At 44.6% G+C, this 20,466-nt stretch overlaps 1 protein-coding gene across 1 annotated transcript; it reads left to right on the forward strand.

Moving 5' to 3' along the window:
• The first annotated feature begins 405 nt into the window (after positions 1-405).
• Positions 406-19,976, forward strand: LOC142913990 (hydroxylysine kinase-like). The gene is made up of 5 exons (XM_076061116.1): positions 406-810; positions 3,821-3,963; positions 10,406-10,586; positions 11,721-12,033; positions 12,702-19,976. Exons 1-5 carry the CDS (start codon positions 486-488, stop codon positions 12,874-12,876), a joined length of 1,137 nt encoding a protein of 378 aa, XP_075917231.1. The 5' UTR covers positions 406-485; the 3' UTR covers positions 12,877-19,976.
• The last annotated feature ends 490 nt before the right edge of the window (positions 19,977-20,466 follow it).

Below are 20,466 nucleotides of genomic sequence, written 5' to 3' on the forward strand. Positions count from 1 at the left end.
TGTTTAAGTGGTGCTTTTCTGTTCGGTGAAATGTGTTGCTATTAAATGTGATGCGAGCAAAGAGACTTGTTTATTGATCGCTGATCGATCGATTGACTTCATGGCCGAGCGGTAGCGCGTTGCAGATGTTTGTGGTACGAGCCCCACGACCACCCCGGTTAATACTGTGGGTGTATGAACTGTAAATATTGCGCACTGTCTGCTTCACAGTCGGATGCTCAAGATCTCGGAGATGTAATTTAAATAAGTAGTATGCCACGTGTGTCTGCACAACTTTGTAAATGCGAAAACTACTGTGGACTGTCCGTGAAGCGTAGCGCCTCCAGGGTGTAGCCTCGTGTGTATGCTGAGCTTGTTTCGCACCGTACGTAGCCAACCATGCTCATCGGAGGCGCCTCGCGCTGCACGAATGGAGCGGACGCCAACGTGCACTCGCAAAACCCCAAAAAGCTTTTTGATTGCCCTCGTTTTGTCCGTTGAAGACGATGCAAGCCGCGCCGCAGGACGATGGCCACGAGCACCAGAAGCCGTGCCTCAGCGAGTCCCGCGCGGCGGAGCTGGTGGAGCGCCTCTACGGGGTGAGCGTGGCGGGGGTGAGCCCGCTGGCGAGCTACGTCGACCAGAACTACCGCGTGCTGGCGCGCGACGGTCGCCAGTTCGTGCTCAAGGTCACCAACACGCGGGACAGCCAGCGGCCGCAGATGCTCGAGGTGCAGATGGCCATGATGAGGTTCCTGCGGGAGAGGGGCTTCCCCATGCAGGAGGTGGTGGACAACGTCAGCGGGAAGATCATGTCGCTCGAGAGCATCGGTGAGCTGCGCCTGCGGGGGTCCCGGGAGCAGAGACATTGGAGAAGAGATGTACATAATACTAAATCTTGTTCTATTTGATGTGCTTCTCCATCTCTCTTTGTCTCCCCCTACATGCTAAGGCCTCGGCACAGAGACCCTATCTCTCTGTGCTCCGTACGTTGTGTCTCTCTTTGTGTCTGTGTGTGAACTCCCTCCACTTAGGTGTCTGTATATATCTCTGCGGTTCTGTGTTTCCTCTCTCTTAAATTTAGCTCTTCTATGCCTGATGATGATTGCTTGCGTTGCAATCGAAACGTCGTATGCTATTATGTAATTTTATTTTTTCTTATTTCTACGTGACTTTACCGAAAAAACCAAAGAGTAATTCCTGCAGTCACGAAAGCGACAAATCAAGTTTAATAGATGTACAGTGCAGTACAATTGATTTTGCTCCAACTGAACTCTGGCCCCCACAACATAGCACCACGCAGCAGCCTGTGATGCCTGTTTAATGCACGATTGTCACCCATAGAAGCCCTAATCCAGGCTCAACCTGCTTTGCTTTCAGATCTTACGATAGGGCACATTCCAGGTGATTTAGTCATAGGCTGATAGTAATCATACGAATACAGCATTGGTTTATACTTGCAAAGACAACGATCAATATCCGAGCATGAGGCGGTGGTACGATACTGGGTCGCACTCCACTGACGATAAGTGATGTAAAAGGATCATACTTTTTAGTTTTTGTGAGGTTGGTGGATGTAACGCACTGCTTGTTGGTACTGGCCCAAGGTCCACATTGTGATATTTTGTAAATTCTTCATATATATAAAAAAACAATGTTTGGTGTGTGGGATGAAACTGGAATGACTGCTCACAGCAAAGCCACACGGACGAGACGATAACATCTGTGGTGAGAGATCAGAAGCACACTTGCTGTTTTCTCATCTACTGACCTGCAGGTTGGTAGATATAATGTTTGTACAGTTCACCGCCGCCGCCATTCGCCAACTGCACAGTGTGTTCCACCTCCCCACACCTCCGATGAGCACGGTTGGCCACGTACGTATGGTGCGAAAGAATTTCAACATACTTACAAAACCTAAATCGTAATTTTTGTTTCTGCTTATCTTCCCACGAGACCCTGAGACGTTTTAATGGCACAGAGAAGCAAACGTCAAACTCTTTGCATCGAGTTCCGGATTGGCTGACAAGGGGAACACGTCAAACCAAAACCATGTATTACATGAACAAGCATAAACGGGAGAGAGATGTCACAAGCGATATATTGTAGAGATATGAGAGAGATTTATTCATGATAAAGGTTTTTGGGTGAGATCGCGTTATTTATAAATGTGTCATAACCCTCCACCACCCGACACAGCCAAACAGTAAAAAATGAGTCACGTTGACAACAGACAAAATAGTTCACTACTTTAGCCCACCGGTGTGATGAAGAGTGAATCCACAACATTTACAATATTTGAGTGCGACGTTTCGCTGGTAATTACATCCAGCATCATCGGGCAATTCACCAGAATGGTGAAGCCCTCACTTGCTCCTGGTCTTAAATAGAGCAGCAGGGTGATGTCATCATTTAATTCATTCATAGAGAGAGATTTAATCAGAAATATGATATTTATATGGAAGAGATAGGAGAAAGATATATCCGCAAGAGGAGAGATTTAGAGAAATGCAAACATGTCGATACAGAGCTTATCTCTCCCCCACACCCACTCCGACCTCCTGCATCGCATCACTTCTATTAATATTATTATTGTAATCATCATCGTTACACTTGTTTTCACAGCAGAGCCTCACTGAGTATCGGGAGGGTCTTGTCAAACTTTTCAGTTGGGGGGCGGGCGTGGGAGCGACGGTTGTCGTGTGTAATTTAAAGTGAGTATTGCTGACTGAGACATGTACTTAATTAGTTCTTGTAAGGCGTGGCGGGATAGTTGTCCTGTAGACCAGAATGAATTAATTTTGGTGGTTCGGGCTTGGCCCACGGGCTGTAGTTGGGACAACCCTGGGCTGCTAAACATTTGTAAAGCAAAGTGCTTCATAGCTCATCGGATTCCTCCAGTAAAAGTACATATTCTGATTATAATGCCTGGGCTAGCAGCGCTCCTTTAAACCCAGGCTCGGGGTTCATCGCGTGAGCTGACATCACCGCCCAACGCCGTGTTTGGAATGCGAAGATCACGGAAAGCCGCTGACCCTTATATTTACGTGATGGAACGAGCGATAAAAGTCGCCTCCTGATGCAGATGGGCCCCCATTCACCCTGCTCCTAAGTAATTTGCTCAAGCTGAACCCAGGGAATTCAGCTAGACTCGTGTGCTGACGTATCCATTCTGGCCCGAATCTGGGTGAATTGCCCCCGGTTCCGGTCAGCGTGCGCTAAGGCACGAGGGTTGCGTGCCACGTTGCAACTTTGGCGGATGCCTTACGCATGGGTGTGGCGAGGTATTATTCCTCTCAAATGCTTTATTTAGCTATAGCGGTTTAGACAACAAGGCCATATAGGAATGCGAATTTCGGAATGCGTTCGTGTTATTAATTTCTGCGTTAATAGTACCGTGAAAGAAAGTCATGAGGAAAAAATCACTCCAATTTACTATTTTTTGGGGGGGGGGAACAGAAATACTCGATTCAAGTTGCTTGAGAGATTGGCGTTTTAAAGACTACACGAATTTTACGTGCGTTATATATCCGACTTGGCACGTTCATTATTGTTATTAACCATTTAATGCTGAGCAGCAAATTGTCGCTTAATTTTCTAAAAAAAGAATAGTAGCCTTGGCTATCAGTTGAGCAATTCATAAGAGACCCTGTGTAGTATAGCACGTGGGTAATGAACACAGGGCGCAAAGTGGTGAGTTGACACTTTGGCCAGACCTTGGAGGTTCCGATATCAGCTTCCGAACAGCTTTTTATGTTCCAGCAAAAGGAAGCGACGGTGAGATTTCACTAACCGTGGTGACCTCTTGACCTCGGTGGCGACTCCTGCTGTGAATTCTCAGACTGCGGCGAAGGAGAGAAGGAGTTCAACGTGCGGCTGCTCACGTACCTGCCCGGCGTGCCGCTGTCCAGGGTGCTGGCGGATGGCAGCCTGTACTACCAGGTGGGCAAGCTGGCAGCAAGCATCCACCAAGCCCTGCAGCAGGTACGAGAGCACGAGCGCCTCTTGACAGGTGACGTGAGACTGCAGGGATTCATATTCTTGTTGCTTTCGGTAAAGTCACCACGTAGAGGGGGAAACAATAAAATAATAAAAAATATAAAACAATAAAATTATCACGACGTTTCAACTGCAACACAAGCAATCGTCATCAGGTGTGAAAACCACAACAAGGAAATTTGAAAAAAAAAATATTGCTGTGGTTTTCACACCTGATGATGATTGCTTGTGTTGCAGTCGAAACGTCGTGAAAATTCTATTGTTTTATATTTTTATTATTTTATTGTTTCCCTTCTACATGACTTTACCGAAAGAAACAAGAATATGAGAATATTCGCCAAAGTAAAAAGCCAAAAAATAAATAACTCGCAAATTACTTCATTGGGAAATGCGGAGCGATAGTTTCCTCAACCCCTTACTGCGACAATCTTAAAAAAAAAACTCTTGAGTCTCGGCGAGCCTTTTCTCTCGGTAAGCAAGTGTAATGTGACGTAACGAGCCCACTCGCTCGGAACGTACGCAGCTGTTCATAATTAGCAACGTGAGAGTCCTTCCAAGTGATCGAATGGCTGGTTTTCAAGCAGCGTATGTTTGGTTTAACATGTAGGCTTTCGCGACCAATATTATTCATAATAAAGGTTTTTGGGTTAGATCGCGTTTATTTATAAATGTGTCGTAACCCTCCACCACCCGACACGGCCAATCAGCAAAAAAAGTGTCACGTTGACAAAAAGACAAATAATTCACTACTTTAGCCCACCGGTGTGTTGAAGAGTGAATCCACATTTACAGTTTGAGTACGACGTTTCACTGGTAATTACATCCAGCATCATCGGGCAATTCGCCAGAATGGTAAAGCCCTCGCTTGCTCCCGGTTTTATATAGAGCAGCAGGGTGACGTCATCACTTAACTCATATCAGGTTCAGTGATTAGAGGCGGAGGGGGGGGGTATTGTAATTATATAATCGATTAGTAATCAGTCATTGTTTATGATTATTAATGAGTTGTAGATTAGTAATTCTTTAAATCAAAATGTAATGTGTATTATTTAATAATATGCTTCCAGGCCTCACTAAGCCTGTAGCTGTCAGAGCGATTAAAGTTATTCTTGTTCCTCTCAATTTCAATGGATTCTCTAATTAGTCTTTGCCAGTAATAATTAGTTTTACACACCACTGCAACATTGTCAAAATCAATTGAGTGTCCTTGTTGACAAGCATGTTCTGCCACTGCCGACAGTTGTGTTTGAGATAATTTAATATTTCTCTGATGTTCTTTTAGTCTTACGCTGATGTTACGTCCCGTCTGTCCAATGTAGCAGCTGCCACATAAACAATTAATCCAATATACACCTTCTGTTGATAATTTAGGTAATGCGTCTTTAGTCCCAGACACTAGTTTTTTAATTTTGTGTACTGTACCAAATATTACTGTAATGTTTTGCTTTTGCAAAACACGGGCTAATTTGTCAGTTACTCCCGAGATATATGGAATTTTTATTGTTTTAACAATCTGGTCGCTTTCAGCAGTATTGCTTTGCAATCGTGATTTGGCATTCAGTGCTCTGTTAATTTGAGCATTATTGTAGCCATTCTGTCGTAGTGCGTCTTTAACGTGGTTAACCTCTCTCACTAGACTCTCACCATCTAACACTGTTTTAGCCCGATGTATGAGCGTCTTGATAAGAGAGGATTTCTGAGCTGGATGATGATGTGATTCTGCATTCAGATAGGTATCAGTGTGCGTTTGCTTTCTGTAAACGCTGTGTGTTATTTTACCGTTTAGGCCATGTCCAAGCAAAATATCTAGGAATGGGAGTGTGTTATTCACCTCCATTTCCATGGTGAACTGGATGGCCGGGTTTTGTGCATTGAGATGATTTAGAAAATCATTCAGTGTATCTTTACCATGTGGCCAGACAACCAAAGTGTCATCCACATATCTAAACCAAAAGGATGGTTTTAATGTGCTCGAGGCAAGTGCTCTTATTTCAAAGTTTTCCACGTACAAATTTGCTGTAGCAGGGGATAAAGAAGAACCCATTGCTGCTCATTCCTTTTGTTTAAAGAAATCCCCTCTCCATAAGAAGTAAGTGTTATTTAAACAATGGCCAGCAAGTTTCGGAATATATTTTGGTAAACCGGTATTCTTTACTAGTGTATCAAGTAATTTAAGCGATTCGTCCACTGGAACCTTAGTGAATAGAGAAATCACATCAAAACTTACCAGAATATCATCAGGAGTAAGTTTAATATCTTTAAGCACATTCACAAGATGTTCTGAATTTTTTTTTTATGAATGAAGATGTCCTACCGATGTAGGGCTGTATTTGTTGGGTTATATATTTTGCTAATTGATATGTGGCAGAGCCAATTGTACTGACTATGGGTCGTAATGGGATGCCGATTTTATGAATCTTTGGTAGCCCATAGAGTCTAGGTGGTTTTGAGGCCCTTGGCTTAATTTGGTATTGCTCATTTTTAGGGATTAATGAATTTGCAATTATTGCAGTGGTCTTACGTTCTAAAGTATTAGTTGGATCTCGTTTAATTTTAATGTAGGTGCTTTCCTCTAGTAAATTTCTAATTTTATTATCATAATCGGCTCGTGACATCACTACAGTAGTGCGGCCTTTATCAGCTGCTAGGATTTGGATATCCTTGTTTACACGCAGCTCTCTTAAGGCTTTTGCCTCGTTAGAGCTAATATTTACTTTTGGAACTTTGCTATTCTCAATTATTTTAGCAACCTCATGTCTAGTCATCTCTGCCTCATTATGTGGAAGGAGTCTAACTGCTGATTCTACCTCAGCAATGATCTCATCCACTGGAATTGTGCGTGGGGTAACGGCAAAGTTAAGGCCTTTAGAAAGGATAGAGACCATGTCACCGGTTAATACAGTGTTAGTCAAGTTCAGTACGGTTTTGTTTTTAAATTTTTGGTTTTCAGTAGGGATTTGTTTATTATGTAGTCTAGAAAATTTATTAATTTGGTTAGTTTTTGTTAGTTTAAACACATTATGAGCCGATTGTTGCGTTATGTTATCGATTATATTCCAATAATGCATAGATACACTATTGCTTATATCTAAGTGTAACTGCTTTAGCGATTCCGAAATGTAAGATAGTTCACTCCTATTGTGCTGTATTCTCTCTATTAATAATAATTTGCTAGCTCTGTGTAGTATTTGGTTAGCTTTAGAAGACTTTATGTGATGTGTTATTTTAACTGCGTTTGGTATTACCTTTGAATCTCTGCACCTTTTGAGGAACGCCAGTGAAGATATCAATTTCATCCGCTTAATGCGGAGCTTCTCCAATTTTCTGGTTTTAAGAAAAGTATCCTCCCCATAGAAGTTAGTCAGTTTAACATGTAGGCTTTCGCGACCAATATTATTCATAATAAAGGTTTTTGGGTTATATCGCGTTTATTTATAAATGTGTCGTAACCCTCCACCACCCGACACGGCCAATCAGCAAAAAAAGTGTCACGTTTACAAAAAGACAAATAATTCACTACTTTAGCCCACCGGTGTGTTGAAGAGTGAATCCACATTTACAGTTTGAGTACGACGTTTCGCTGGTAAATACATCCAGCATCATCGGGCAATTCGCCAGAATGGTAAAGCCCTCGCTTGCTCCCGGTTTTATATAGAGCAGCAGGGTGACGTCATCACTTAACTCATATCAGGTGCAGTGATTAGAGGCGGAGGGGGGGTATTGTAATTATATAATCGATTAGTAATCAGTCATTGGTTATGATTAGTAATGAGTTGTAGATTAGTAATTCTTTAAATCAAAATGTAATGTGTATTATTTAATAACACGCTTCCAGGCCGCACTAAGCCTGTAGCTGTCAGAGCGATTAAAGTTATTCTTGTTCCTCTCAATTTCAATGGATTCTCTAATTAGTCTTTGCCAGTAATAATTAGTTTTACACACCACTGCAACATTGTCAAAATCAATTGAGTGTCCTTGTTGACAAGCATGTTCTGCCACTGCCGACAGTTGTGTTTGAGATAATTTAATATTTCTCTGATGTTCTTTTAGTCTTACACTGATGTTACGTCCCATCTGTCCAATGTAGCAGCTGCCACATAAACAATTAATCCGATATACACCTTCAGTTGATAATTTAGGTAATGCGTCTTTAGTGCAAGATACTAGTTTTGGAATTTTGTGTACTGTACCAAATCTTACTGTAATGTTTTGCTTTTGCAAAACACGGGCTAATTTGTCAGTTACTCCTGAGATATATGGAATTTTTATTGTTTTAACAATCTGGTCGCTTTCAGCAGTATTGCTTTGCGATCGTGATTTGGCATTCAGTGCTCTGTTAATTTGAGCATTATTGTAGCCATTCTGTCGTAGTGCGTCTTTAACGTGTTTAATCTCTCTCACTAGACTTTCACCATCTGACACTGTTTTAGCCCGATGTATAAAATAACACAGCGTTTACAGAAATCAAATGCACACTGATGCCTATCTAAATGCAGAATCACATCATCATCCAGCTCAGAAATCCTCTCTTATCAAGATGCTCATACATCGGGCTAAAACAGTGTCAGATGGTGAGAGTCTAGTGAGAGAGATTAAACACGTTAAAGACGCACTACGACAGAATGGCTACAATAATGCTCAAATTAACAGAGCACTAAATGCCAAATCACGATCGCAAAGCAATACTGCTGAAAGCGACCAGATTGTTAAAACAATAAAAATTCCATATATCTCAGGAGTAACTGACAAATTAGCCCGTGTTTTGCAAAATCAAAACATTACAGTAAGATTTGGTACAGTACACAAAATTCAAAAACTAGTATCTTGCACTAAAGACGCATTACCTAACTATCAACAGAAGGTGTATATCGGATTAATTGTTTATGTGGCAGCTGCTACATTGGGCAGACGGGACGTAACATCAGCGTAAGACTAAAAGAACATCAGAGAAATATTAAATTATCTCAAACACAACTGTCGGCAGTGGCAGAACATGCTTGTCAACAAGGACACTCAATTGATTTTGACAATGTTGCAGTGGTGTGTAAAATTAATTATTACTGGCAAAGACTAATTAGATAATCCATTGAAATTGAGAGGAACAAGAATAACTTTAATCGCTCTGACAGCTACAGGCTTAGTGCGGCCTGGAAGCGTATTATTAAATAATACACGTTACATTTTGATTTAATGAATTACTAATCTACAACTCATTACTAATCATAACCAATGACTGATTACTAATCGATTATATAATTACAATACCCCCTCCCCTCCGCCTCTAATCACTGCACCTGATATGAGTTAAGTGATGACGTCACCCTGCTGCTCTATATAAAACCGGGAGCAAGCGAGGGCTTTACCATTCTGGCGAATTGCCCGATGATGCTGGATGTATTTACCAGCGAAACGTCGTACTCAAACTGTAAATGTGGATTCACTCTTCAACACACCGGTGGGCTAAAGTAGTGAATTATTGGTCTTTTTGTCAACGTGACACTTTTTTTTGCTGATTGGCCGTGTCGGGTGGTGGAGGGTTACAACACATTTATAAATAAACGCGATCTAACCCAAAAACCTTTATTATGAACAACGTATTTTTGTTGTTTCACCCCCCCCCCCCAAATTTTATTCCAAGCGTCGGGGTGGAGCGGTGGCGCAGTTGTGCGCACACTGCGCTACGAACCCGGCCACCTGAGTTTTATTTCCGGCCACGGCTAACATTCGTGGCAAGTGATATCTGAACCAGTCCTGCCCCCCCCCACCCCCCCCTTGTCCTCTATCCTTCACCAACCTACACTGACCAGTTTGGCGAAGTATGGTCAAACACCCTACATGACCAACACTGAATACGGCAGTGCCTTGATAAGGGCTGTATGAGTTGTGCTAATTGGTGCCATGTCATGAGATGGAAAAAAACATCTCATTCTGTGCATCACCTCTGGTTAGAGAATGGCCCACAGAAGGTGATCTCACAAAACTACTTCTCAGATCCATTCAAGTGTCCTGTTATTGACAAATACCAATCAAACATTTGCCAGCCGCACGCAGGACTTGGGCAGCCCCACCCTCAGCTGCATAATAAGTCTAGATTTTTAGCTTTCGTGACTGCAAGGATTCATACTCTTTGGTTTTTTCGGTAAAGTCACATAGGTAAAACTATAAAATGATAGAATGAAAAAAAATGTAGTTGTTTTTTCATTTATTCTTTTATTTTATAGTTTTACCTACGTGACTTTACCGAAAAAAACCAAAGAGAAAATAATAAGTCAAGGAGAACATCTTTTCTGAAACGAAGACTATCCTTTGCTAAGCTTGACGTTTTGCTGCCTTTAACTTACATGTGTACTCAACTGGCCAATGCGATGTTAATCTCGTATTGCATTTTTTGTCATCTTACCGCCTTCGTTTTTAAACATCTGCATAGTTTGAGCACCCGTTCCTGCACTCCCTGCAACGAGACGATTTCATCTGGAACCTGTCAAACACCCACCTGCTCGAGTCCTACCTCTTCACTCTGGATGGCGACCCCAACCAGGGTCTGGTCAGGGAGGTCATCGCCAAGTTCCGCGAGGAGATCCAACCCAACCTGCACAAGTTTACCAGATGTACGCTCGCCTCGCAGCTTCACCCGGGACGTAGCTCCATGCCTCAGGGGGCCACCGACGAGGCCTTGAAGCCACGACGGGTGCCACGTACGTGTGTACGTTGAACTTCTTTCGCACCGTACGTAGCCAACCGTGCTAATCGGAGGTGCGGGGGAAGGACAACAAACTAAACACAAAAAAATCAGTTCAAAAATAAATTAGTGTTCAATCTAGGTTTAAAAGTGCATAGCTCCAGTGCCTTCCTAATATCGGAAAGAAGAGCTTTTCAGACGGCCGCAGAAGTGCATCTGAAAGCGCGCGATGCGGTGACCGTCTTTCTTTGTTCGATGGTTAGCCAAAAGCCGCTGCGAGGATCACCCGAATTCGCGTGATGGTTTATGCTGCTTGACGAGATCAGCAAGGTATTGTGTTTCATTTGTGGCAAGCATTTTCTTTGCAATGTGCTTCACGTGATTACTTTTACCCAGCATACACAGATGCATTACAAGGCATGCATGTAATGGGGGACACTCGCACAGACACTGATCACAGGTGAAATCAAATGACAGGGTTATTACATTCAGACGCTACTGTATATAAATCATAATTGTAATTTCTACCAAATCATTTTTCAATGGATGCTAAATTGTGTTCAACAGTTTTTGTTACACATATACTCATAATAATAATAATGTACAGCCCTTTGTCAATGCACTATCTGGACGAAGGCATTCCCAGGCTGTGTAGGGTCATGGGGGTTGTTTTGCCTCCTTCACCATGCTGGTCGGTGAGGAGGTAGGTAGGATCCCAGGACTGGTTCAGATATCAGTGATGTTCTCCATGGCCGGGAATCAAGGGCTCGTGATGCGGTGTGCATACCACTACACACCGCTCCATATCTCGCCCCTGTACAGGGTTGTACGACGCTGGTGGGTTATTGTAATTCTGTGCCTTTGAAGGCAGGAGAAGTCGGTGATTCACTGAGACTCTGCGGGGGCCGTTCTTAGACTCGCACACGCGGCTTGCGCAACACCAATCGTGCGGCCGGAATAAAAACGGCACGGGCACGAACGATGACGACGGCGACGAGGGGAGGACGGTCAACAATAAAAGACAACGGACGAAATCAAATTCGACGTTTCCCCCTCGCCGCAGGCATAATCCACGGTGACTTCAATGACGACAACATCCTGGTGCAGGAGGTGGCCGCGGGAAGCGAGCAGCAGCAGCAGCAGCAGGGGCCCAAGTCGGCGGAGGGAGCGCCGCGGCACCACGTCTCCGGCATTGTGGACCTCAACTCGATGATGTTCGGCTACCACGTGTACGACCTGGCCATGGCCATCATGTACATGATGGTGGAGAGCGGAGAGGCGATGGAGGCCGGGGGTCACGTCCTGGCCGGCTACGAGAGCGTGCAGGCCCTCACCGAGGACGAGAGGAGGGCCGTTTACTTCCTGGTGGCGTGCAGGTGAGAGCGGAGGTGGGGAGGGGGGCCGGGGCAGGTCGGGTCGGGTCTGCCCGGATCGCCGTTGGCCGCATCGGGAAACGTTGGCTTCAAAAACCTGTGGCGGTTACGTAACGAGAATTAATCCAGGTCTGGCGAGAATCCGATAAACTCGATGATTGTGCGGCAAAAAAAGTGCTTTATTATTTATTTAAAGCTCTTCATCAGACCAATGATGAAGGTCTTGCCAATGCCATGTCGATCGTCGCGGTGGTTGACCATACTTCACCATGCTGGTTAATGTGTATTGGTGAACGGGGGGGATCAGTAACAGTTAAGACATAATAATGCTGATTACCATGATGTTGCTAACAGCACTTCTACGGATGCTGCTGATGACGGTGATGATGATTATAGAAAAGACACTCATAGCGATGTTGTTTACGATCATGTTGCTGATCACGCTGCTGCTGCTGCTGCTGGAGACGAGGAAGATGAAGACGGAGACTTTCCTTCTGCTGGCACTTCTGCTGCTGACCACGAGACTTGATCCAACTATGGCTGCGATTCCTGGACGCTAAAATCCCAGCCGATCAACAAGTCGGCAGCAAAAACCCTCTTGAATAACAAACGATATTAACCGTCACGACAGCAACGGCGACAACAACAACATGGTCTACTTTTCCCCGCAGGTTCTGCCAGTCGCTGGTCATGGCCCGCTACACGATCCTGCGATACCCGCAGAACGCCGACTACCTGCTGATAACGGCACGCACCGGCTGGGTGAAGCTACGCGAGCTCTGGACCAGGGGCCTGGAGGACATGCAGAGGCTGTGGTCCGATGTTGCGGCACGGTACAGAAACTAGAACCGCGGTGGAGATCGAGACGGACGGCGAGGAGAGAGAAGGGGGAGTTTGGGGTGGGGGGGGCCCACCGTGAGACACGTCCTCCCACTCGCCCCACCGGTACCTCCCGAGGCTTCGCAAGGAACCGGTTTCAACTTGAACGTGGCGCCGTTGGTTTTGGACACATGCGAATACGGAATCTGAAAAATGTGAATTGCTCATGCCAGGCACTTAATGCATAGGAGAGGTTTTTCGTGGCTTCAGGTTGAGGAGGCCACAAGTGCCACCTCGGGTTTTCCAGTCTCAGGCGATGGCGCGCGCGTCCGGTGGATTCGTTGAGTAACTGGAATGCGACGGCATTGGCTTCATCGGCAATACGATCCAAGCGCATTGAGAGACCGTCTAAATCCGCATCGCTGGGAATCGCCCAAAAACAGGAAAGTATTTATTCATTTTCTTCTTTGAAACATTTCGGAGACTTGAGATGATCGTAGACAAGAAGGACGAGGAAAGATTTTGGTCTGGACTTGAACAGGGGGTAGTAAGATGGGAGATCTTAGTTGCTGGTGTGCAGATCATATTATAGGCGATTAGAGGGGGGGGGGGGAGAGGTAGGAGGGTTGAGAGCCCATGGAAGATCTTGAAGACATTGAAGGCGTCTTCAAGATCCTCCATCTTGCAGTTGAGTCTGAATTAGGTTGAGAGCACAGTGGAGGGATCGGAGTACCGTGTTGATGCGTTCTCATTGATGGGTGCAAGTTTGAAGGTTGGACGATCACTTGCACTTAGGAAGGTGGGAGATTTGTGGAGTCCACAGAGAGGGCTCCCTCCATGATTAATCAAGGAGCATGATGAAGTCACGAATAAGATTCGGAGCAGTAGTTACATCGGCGCTTTCTCCAACCGGACAGGGGCACATATCTTCCCGGGATAAACTGCTCCGTATAATTGGTCCCTAGCAAAGGAGCTTCATCATCATCATCATCAGACTTTTTTTTCACGTTCCAGTTCTCAATGAATCCACCTGTACGCGCCAAGTGATGGGCGGGGAAAGCACAGGGCCGTCACAGACAATCCATTGTCGTATTGTGCTTCTATGCTCCCGTGTCCATTCTTGGCCGCCTTTAACCCGCACTGACCGGCACGGTGAATTGTGGTCACGTTACCCCAACGGAGCAGCACGACGTGGGGTGGGGGTCGTCCTCATACAGCAGTGGATTGACACGAGGCCTGTACGCGTGCCTCTCAATCTCACGTCACCGGAGGTTGAACAAACCTGAAGTGGAAGCTGTTGTTTCCTCAACCTGGAGGCACTGGTCACCCACTGCCTTGTTGCATATGTACATACACGGATTTATACATATTTCCATACACATGTACATTTGCTTTCCATAGGTTACGTGTGTATGCATGGATGTATACATGCATGTGTACATTCATACCTACACACATGCATTCATATGTACAGATATAAATATATAAGTCCACTAATAATTTACATAGGAATATGTTGGCAGATCTATACATTTGTAAATACATTTACAAACATATACCAATGTATGTGTACGCAACACATGCATGGGTATATGTCTGTATGGCGCGTACATTGATACGTATTTCCATACACATACATTTTTTTCCCATAGGTCATGTGTGTATGCATGCATGTATGCATGTGTACATTCATACATAGACACATGCATTCATATGTACAGATATATACATGTAAGTCCACTAATAATAAACGTACGAACATGTTTGCAGATATATACATCTGTAAATACACGTACAAACATATACCCATGTATGTGTACGCAACACATGCATGGGTATATGTTTATATGGGGCGTACATTGACATTGCTTACTTAGGCCCATATAATTATATTCGTATGTATAGCATATTGTCCTGTACAGGGTGTGTTGTCCTTGAATGTACCCATAATTAAATAATCGTAATTATACATCTAATTGAACTGTGCGGTTCAAGTTTCAAGTTTGCTATGTTCATGCAGGTGAGAACCCAAGAGACCAGGATGGTCTCATGTGAAGACTGACCTGGGGCATTCGGATGGGCAGTAGGGAGAGTGATGAACACCATGTATCCAATCGAGATAATTAGCGGTGTAATTTTCGCCAAACGTGGACCCTGACGCCAGCGCACAGTGGTCCCACTCTTGCGAACTACGCCAAGGGATCTTTAACGTGTCCCCCTGGCTGAAATATTGGCAGCAAAAATAATCCTTACCGTGCTTGCATTTAACGATTGCGAAAACCTCGAGCGAATCCGTGTCGGCAGCACGCACAGAGGCGCGTGCCGAGTGCACAAAAATGTCTCCGCCTTGGTCATTGTGCAAAATCACCAATTCCTAAATAACTGCATCCGTTGGTCATCCATATTTCTAGAGTGGTCGCCGATAGCAGCACACGAGAAAAGCACGTGATGTTGGCAAGCACCTGGGACTTTAAAATCTCGATATGATGAGTGTCAACGCGATGGTCGACATGTGGCGGTCGAGAGGAGGGCATGAGACACAGATGATGAAATCTTCACATTACCAAGTGTGTATGGGTTATGTGATTTCATAAACATAGCTAGGACTGAAGTCTACTGTAATCCATTTTCTTCAGTGATTGGTGGACACCCCTGTAACAGGTACATTCACAATCTTATGCAGTAAACGTGTACATTGAGACATTAAATGCATGCTGTTAGAATTATGATGTATATGTATTACTATTAGGGATGTTCCAGATTTTCAGATAAATCTGAAAAATCTTGCAATCCAGGCTGAGACGTAAAATTTGGGCCAAAATAAATAAATATTCTTTATATTGATCTGAAAAAGTGATGTCACAAACAGGTGGCATCACCTTCACGCCAAGAGTGGTGTCACTTGACAGGAGGTAATTGCCACATGACATCACTTGTTAAAACCCCAAAACGCATAAAAATTAGGACATCGTGTAAGTTGTCAAAAATCCATAAGAAGATCCATAATTGTTGTTACAAATGCAAGCAAGTAATTTTTTTAAATCAGAAAATCACCCATAGTATTTTACATGCATAAGCGTATCTGTACACACAAGTATGGGTGTGCATACACAAATACTAGGCGTGTAGCGATGCATAGACCGTAAACAAACGATTCCTACACCCACAAACGTTCGCATCTAATCGTGCATTTGGGAATTTGTTATTTACAATTGATCCAAACGACGTCCGAGCGACACGGTACGCATCGCAGTCGGGCCAAGTTGAGTGAACGAAAACCGTAGAGACGAGAACGAAAAAACGTGTGAAACAATTCAAATGCGAGTTTCATCATCGATGGTGACCCACTGCAGGACCTGTGTTTTTATCGGTCGTAGTAACGACGCAGCGGATCAGAATCCTCGATCGACGGCGATTCCGTATGCTCGCAACACGTGTGGCAAATAGCGAACGTTAGAATCGCCCAGTAAACCGTTTGGCCAACGTTGGCCGAACGTTCACCCCTTGCGCTGGTCTAGATGTTCCACTTTTACTGGGAAACCACTTGCATTCCATCCGTGCAATCCACCTAATTGATCCGGTCACCTAATCCACCGCAGGCACTCGAGGTGCCGCGTTCACCACATTTGGTAATTAAAACCAAATTGTTTAATCTTTAATCTATCGCAGCGCCCGAGTGATGACGATACGTCGAACTGCTGGGTGGTGGGGGGGGGTAGTCTTATTCGTACATGCCTAGTATTTACCTACATGCATAACCTGCGCGCACAGGATAGTACTGGCGTAACGCGTGTAGCCAGTTTTCCGCCTTCAAAAGTGCCTTTATTTTTTAACAAAACAGGAGAGACGCGAGCGGCCCAGCTGCGGAGAGCTATCCTCCGGAAACGATGCTTGCGTTCCTCTGCACGGCTACCTCCTGGGGCGACAACCTGTGGTTAATCCCAACATTGCTCCCTGCCGTAGCTGCTCGTGCGTTAGGAACGTATTGTTGCTGCATCCAGCGCTGTTGACAAAACGGCGTTCACAGTTCACATGTAGTTCACATGTAGTTCACATGTAGTTCACATGTAGTTCATGCAGAGTTTCAGTGCAGCGTGCAACGTGTGCCTAGCTTTGAACTATTGTGTCGTGTTGTTTTAGTTTCCTGCCCCCCCCCCGCCCCCCTCCCCGAATATATTTCACGTTAAGTGTATTTTTTTTTCGGCGCAGGTGAGAAGCAAAATAAAAATTGGCGCAAAAACAACTTTCGGCACGTAAAATATAAAAATCGAAAAAATAAAAATATAAATGAATGTTAAAGAAGATATTCCCTATGGCGCTTGTCGATGTGATTTCCAATTATGCTGTCAATGTCGCGCGTATCCATTTGAAAATCCTGCATAGCAGCGCACCACCCTGTGTGCCACGCACTAACAAAAATAAATCCCCCGAAAATTCAGTTATTGAAAAACGCGACATGTTTCGAATGCCAACCCCCTTCAAAGCACCGTCTATACGTACACACGCAAACCTGAACAGGCTTAGGCTGAAATTAAGCAACAATGCGGATGCCGAATTTTTTTAATTCTGTCATGTTTGGATTTGACATCCTTCAACACTTCCAGACAATACTTTCGCAGGACCCAAGCTTGCAAACGACAAACACACACACACAAGTTTTAGCCCACGGAATTTTTAAGAGGGCAAATCGCAGTTTTCGGATTTTAAAATCTGATGTCATGTTTGGAATGTGTCACCCTTCAGCATCTCCAGATGCAAACTTGATTAAGTCTGAGTTTGTGAAAAAATAAGACGCCCAAGTCTAAAATGTTTTGGTCTTACATTTGAGGGGCCTGTCATTAAAATGGCGGTTTTTCAATTTTTCCAACTCGTAAATGTCGAGACTCCGCTCTCGTTCTTTAAATTTTAAGCTCTCCAAACGCTTTAGAACATCATTATAATTGACATCGCTCGCTCGGTGAACTTACTCGCCACTGTAATTAGATTGGGGAGGCAGGAATGGTTATGTTAAGTCGCTTATTATTACTGGAATCTTTAGATGTTAATAATGATTTAGTTGCGGTTGATGATCAAATGTGACGGTGCTGTCGTAGGGTCTCTAGCAATTGCACCACAATCGAGGGGTGTCCCAGAATAACCTGGTAACCCACACTTATTATTGTTCTCTCTAACCCCACGTGTGACTTCTTTGAAGCGCTTGACAATACAACTTTCCCCGTACAGATGTTCCGCACAGTGGCCTTAAAACATTCGCTCTCATCATCTCTTCCATCCCCTTACTCTCTTTTACAAAGCCCTACCTCTCACGAAGGTGTCCTGCTTGTGTGGGTTATCAAGTTTTCCTAACACGCCCGCCAGTTGCAGTAGAATCTGGATATAAGCACACCCTTTACAGAGCAAGGCCACCAGTGTAACGTAAGAATGTGTTGCCATATAAGAACTGTGCTTATAGCAGGTGTGCTTATATCCAGCTACTTATCTGTTTTATTTGCCAATGATTATTGCCCAGGGTCCACAGCATGGCGACTAGTCGCTCGTGACGCCGACGTGCAGTGTTGTCAACGCAAACCACAATGACATGCGATTTGTGTTCTAGAAGTGTCTGCATGCGACCCCTAATGGCCTGCGGCCTAACCGCGCACCAATCTCGTCTGAGCAAGTTTTGATCCTGGATACTGCTCGGATGGGCGACCACCTTGCACAAAATACAGGTGCAGTAGTCGTGGGCATTCCGGGCAGTGCAGCTAAATCCATTTTGTGTCTGTACTCCCCCTGACCTTTATCAAGACACACTGACGTGTGGTCAGATAACCCCTCACTACCGACTGCTGGGTGGCGTGAGCCCTTATCCAGCAGTGGATTGACAAACGGGGGATGTATACACGCACACGTATGGCTGTGTAGCCAAGACGAAAGATAATCCGGTTGATCTCTTCGAAACAATGGCATTGTATCGAACAAATTGTTCAGTCATTTTCACAAGTGAGGGGGAGAGAAAGAAGGGGGGGGGGTGGACCTTTTCCAACTCTGACCTCTTTTTAGCTCGCTGGTTGCCCCCAGTGGTCCGGCAGAGGCCGTGGTTTTATACCGGGGGTTTGTGCAGTGCACGGAATTTATAGCGGTCCGCATCCAGTTGGGCGAACCACCACACCCCCCGTACATTCCACGTACAACCAGAGGACCAGAGCCCCCCGCAGTCCATTCAGTCTTCACGCGTGGCGCGCCCGCACACGAGGAGGCCTTAAATTTCTCATGGAATATTTTCTGGGTCGCTGGTAGACCGGAGGAGGCACACGTGATTTTTTTTGTTTGTTTAGCCACGGCCGTAGTGTGAGAAGTGCGTACTGGACGTGGTGTGCCGTGTGTGGGATGTGGTTGAAATTAAAGCCCCGCTCCTCACATGCGCACCCGTGGGTGATAATAATAATACTGTCAGAATCTTTTTTTTCCCGTTCATTTACTCAGGAAATCCTGACTGTTTCTGAGATTTTGTATTCATGAAGTTCCAGCGTTCAGATGTTCGACCAATTCTTTTGTAACTTGTTTGGCTCGTGAGAGGAAACCGGAGTAACTCGGAGATTACCTGTGCATACGACATCTGTTGGCCAACTTGCAGCGCAAGGCCTAAAACTTCTGCTTTTCCCAGACAGTCTTCAAATTAAGCACTAAACCCAGGCTCTTCCCCGGTTGAGCTTCAAAGATCTGACGAGATTTGGTGCATTCTGGGTTAATTTTGTTATTTTGTGAGTTGCGGTTGCATTCAGATATTTTTTTAATCTAAACTACAGTTGACCTTAGAACCCTCAGACACGGGCGTGGGGAGTCCTGGCCTCGTGAAAGATCAGTGGACTTTCTTGCGTTGCCATGACCTTCCACTCGGCGGACTTTGGGAACGGTAGTGTGGTGGGGGTGGTGGGTGTTTGATGATTTTGCTGTAAAGGTTTCCTCTACAAAAGTGGGACACTCCTGGGTTTTGCCACCAAGTACTAAGTCATGTTATGCAGAGGGGTCAAATACTTATTTCCCTCATTAAAATGCAAATCAATTTATAACATTTTTGACATGCGTTTTTCTGGATTTTTGTTGTTGTTATTCTGTCTCTCACTGTTCAAATAAACCTACCATGAAAATTATAGACTGATCATTTCTTTGTCAGTGGGCAAACGTACAAAATCAGCAGAGGATCAAATACTTTTTTCCCTCACTGTAAGTTCGATTACAGGGAATGACTATAACATGAATTGGAAGTGATATCTGGACCCCTTCAAACAAACCGCATTGGCCAGTGTGGTGCAGTATGGTCAAGCAACCCATATAATATGGGGAAAGGCATCATCCAGCAGTGGATTAATCTGAGGCTGTGAAAATTGGCTAAGCCTCGAACGCAGATGCACCACGTATACACTGCCGCCTCCTGTCTTATGCCATTGCCGACGAGAATGTTGCGCTCTCATACAAAATTAAAACTTTTTTATTTTACCAGGGCCCACTGAGCTGTAAAGCTCTTTTTTTTAGAAGCGACCTGGCCACAAATGATAGCTCAACGAAGTGGCTTATCGCGTGAAAATTTCTAGCAGCCAAATACTCCAAACGCATGCTTCTGAATGGGGAGGGAAA

The sequence above is a fragment of the Petromyzon marinus genome, unplaced genomic scaffold, assembly GCF_048934315.1.
Source record: "Petromyzon marinus isolate PM22_M1 ecotype Great Lakes invasive population unplaced genomic scaffold, UKy_Petmar_22M1.pri1.0 PM_G_Scaffold_27, whole genome shotgun sequence".
Lineage (NCBI taxonomy): Eukaryota > Metazoa > Chordata > Hyperoartia > Petromyzontiformes > Petromyzontidae > Petromyzon > Petromyzon marinus.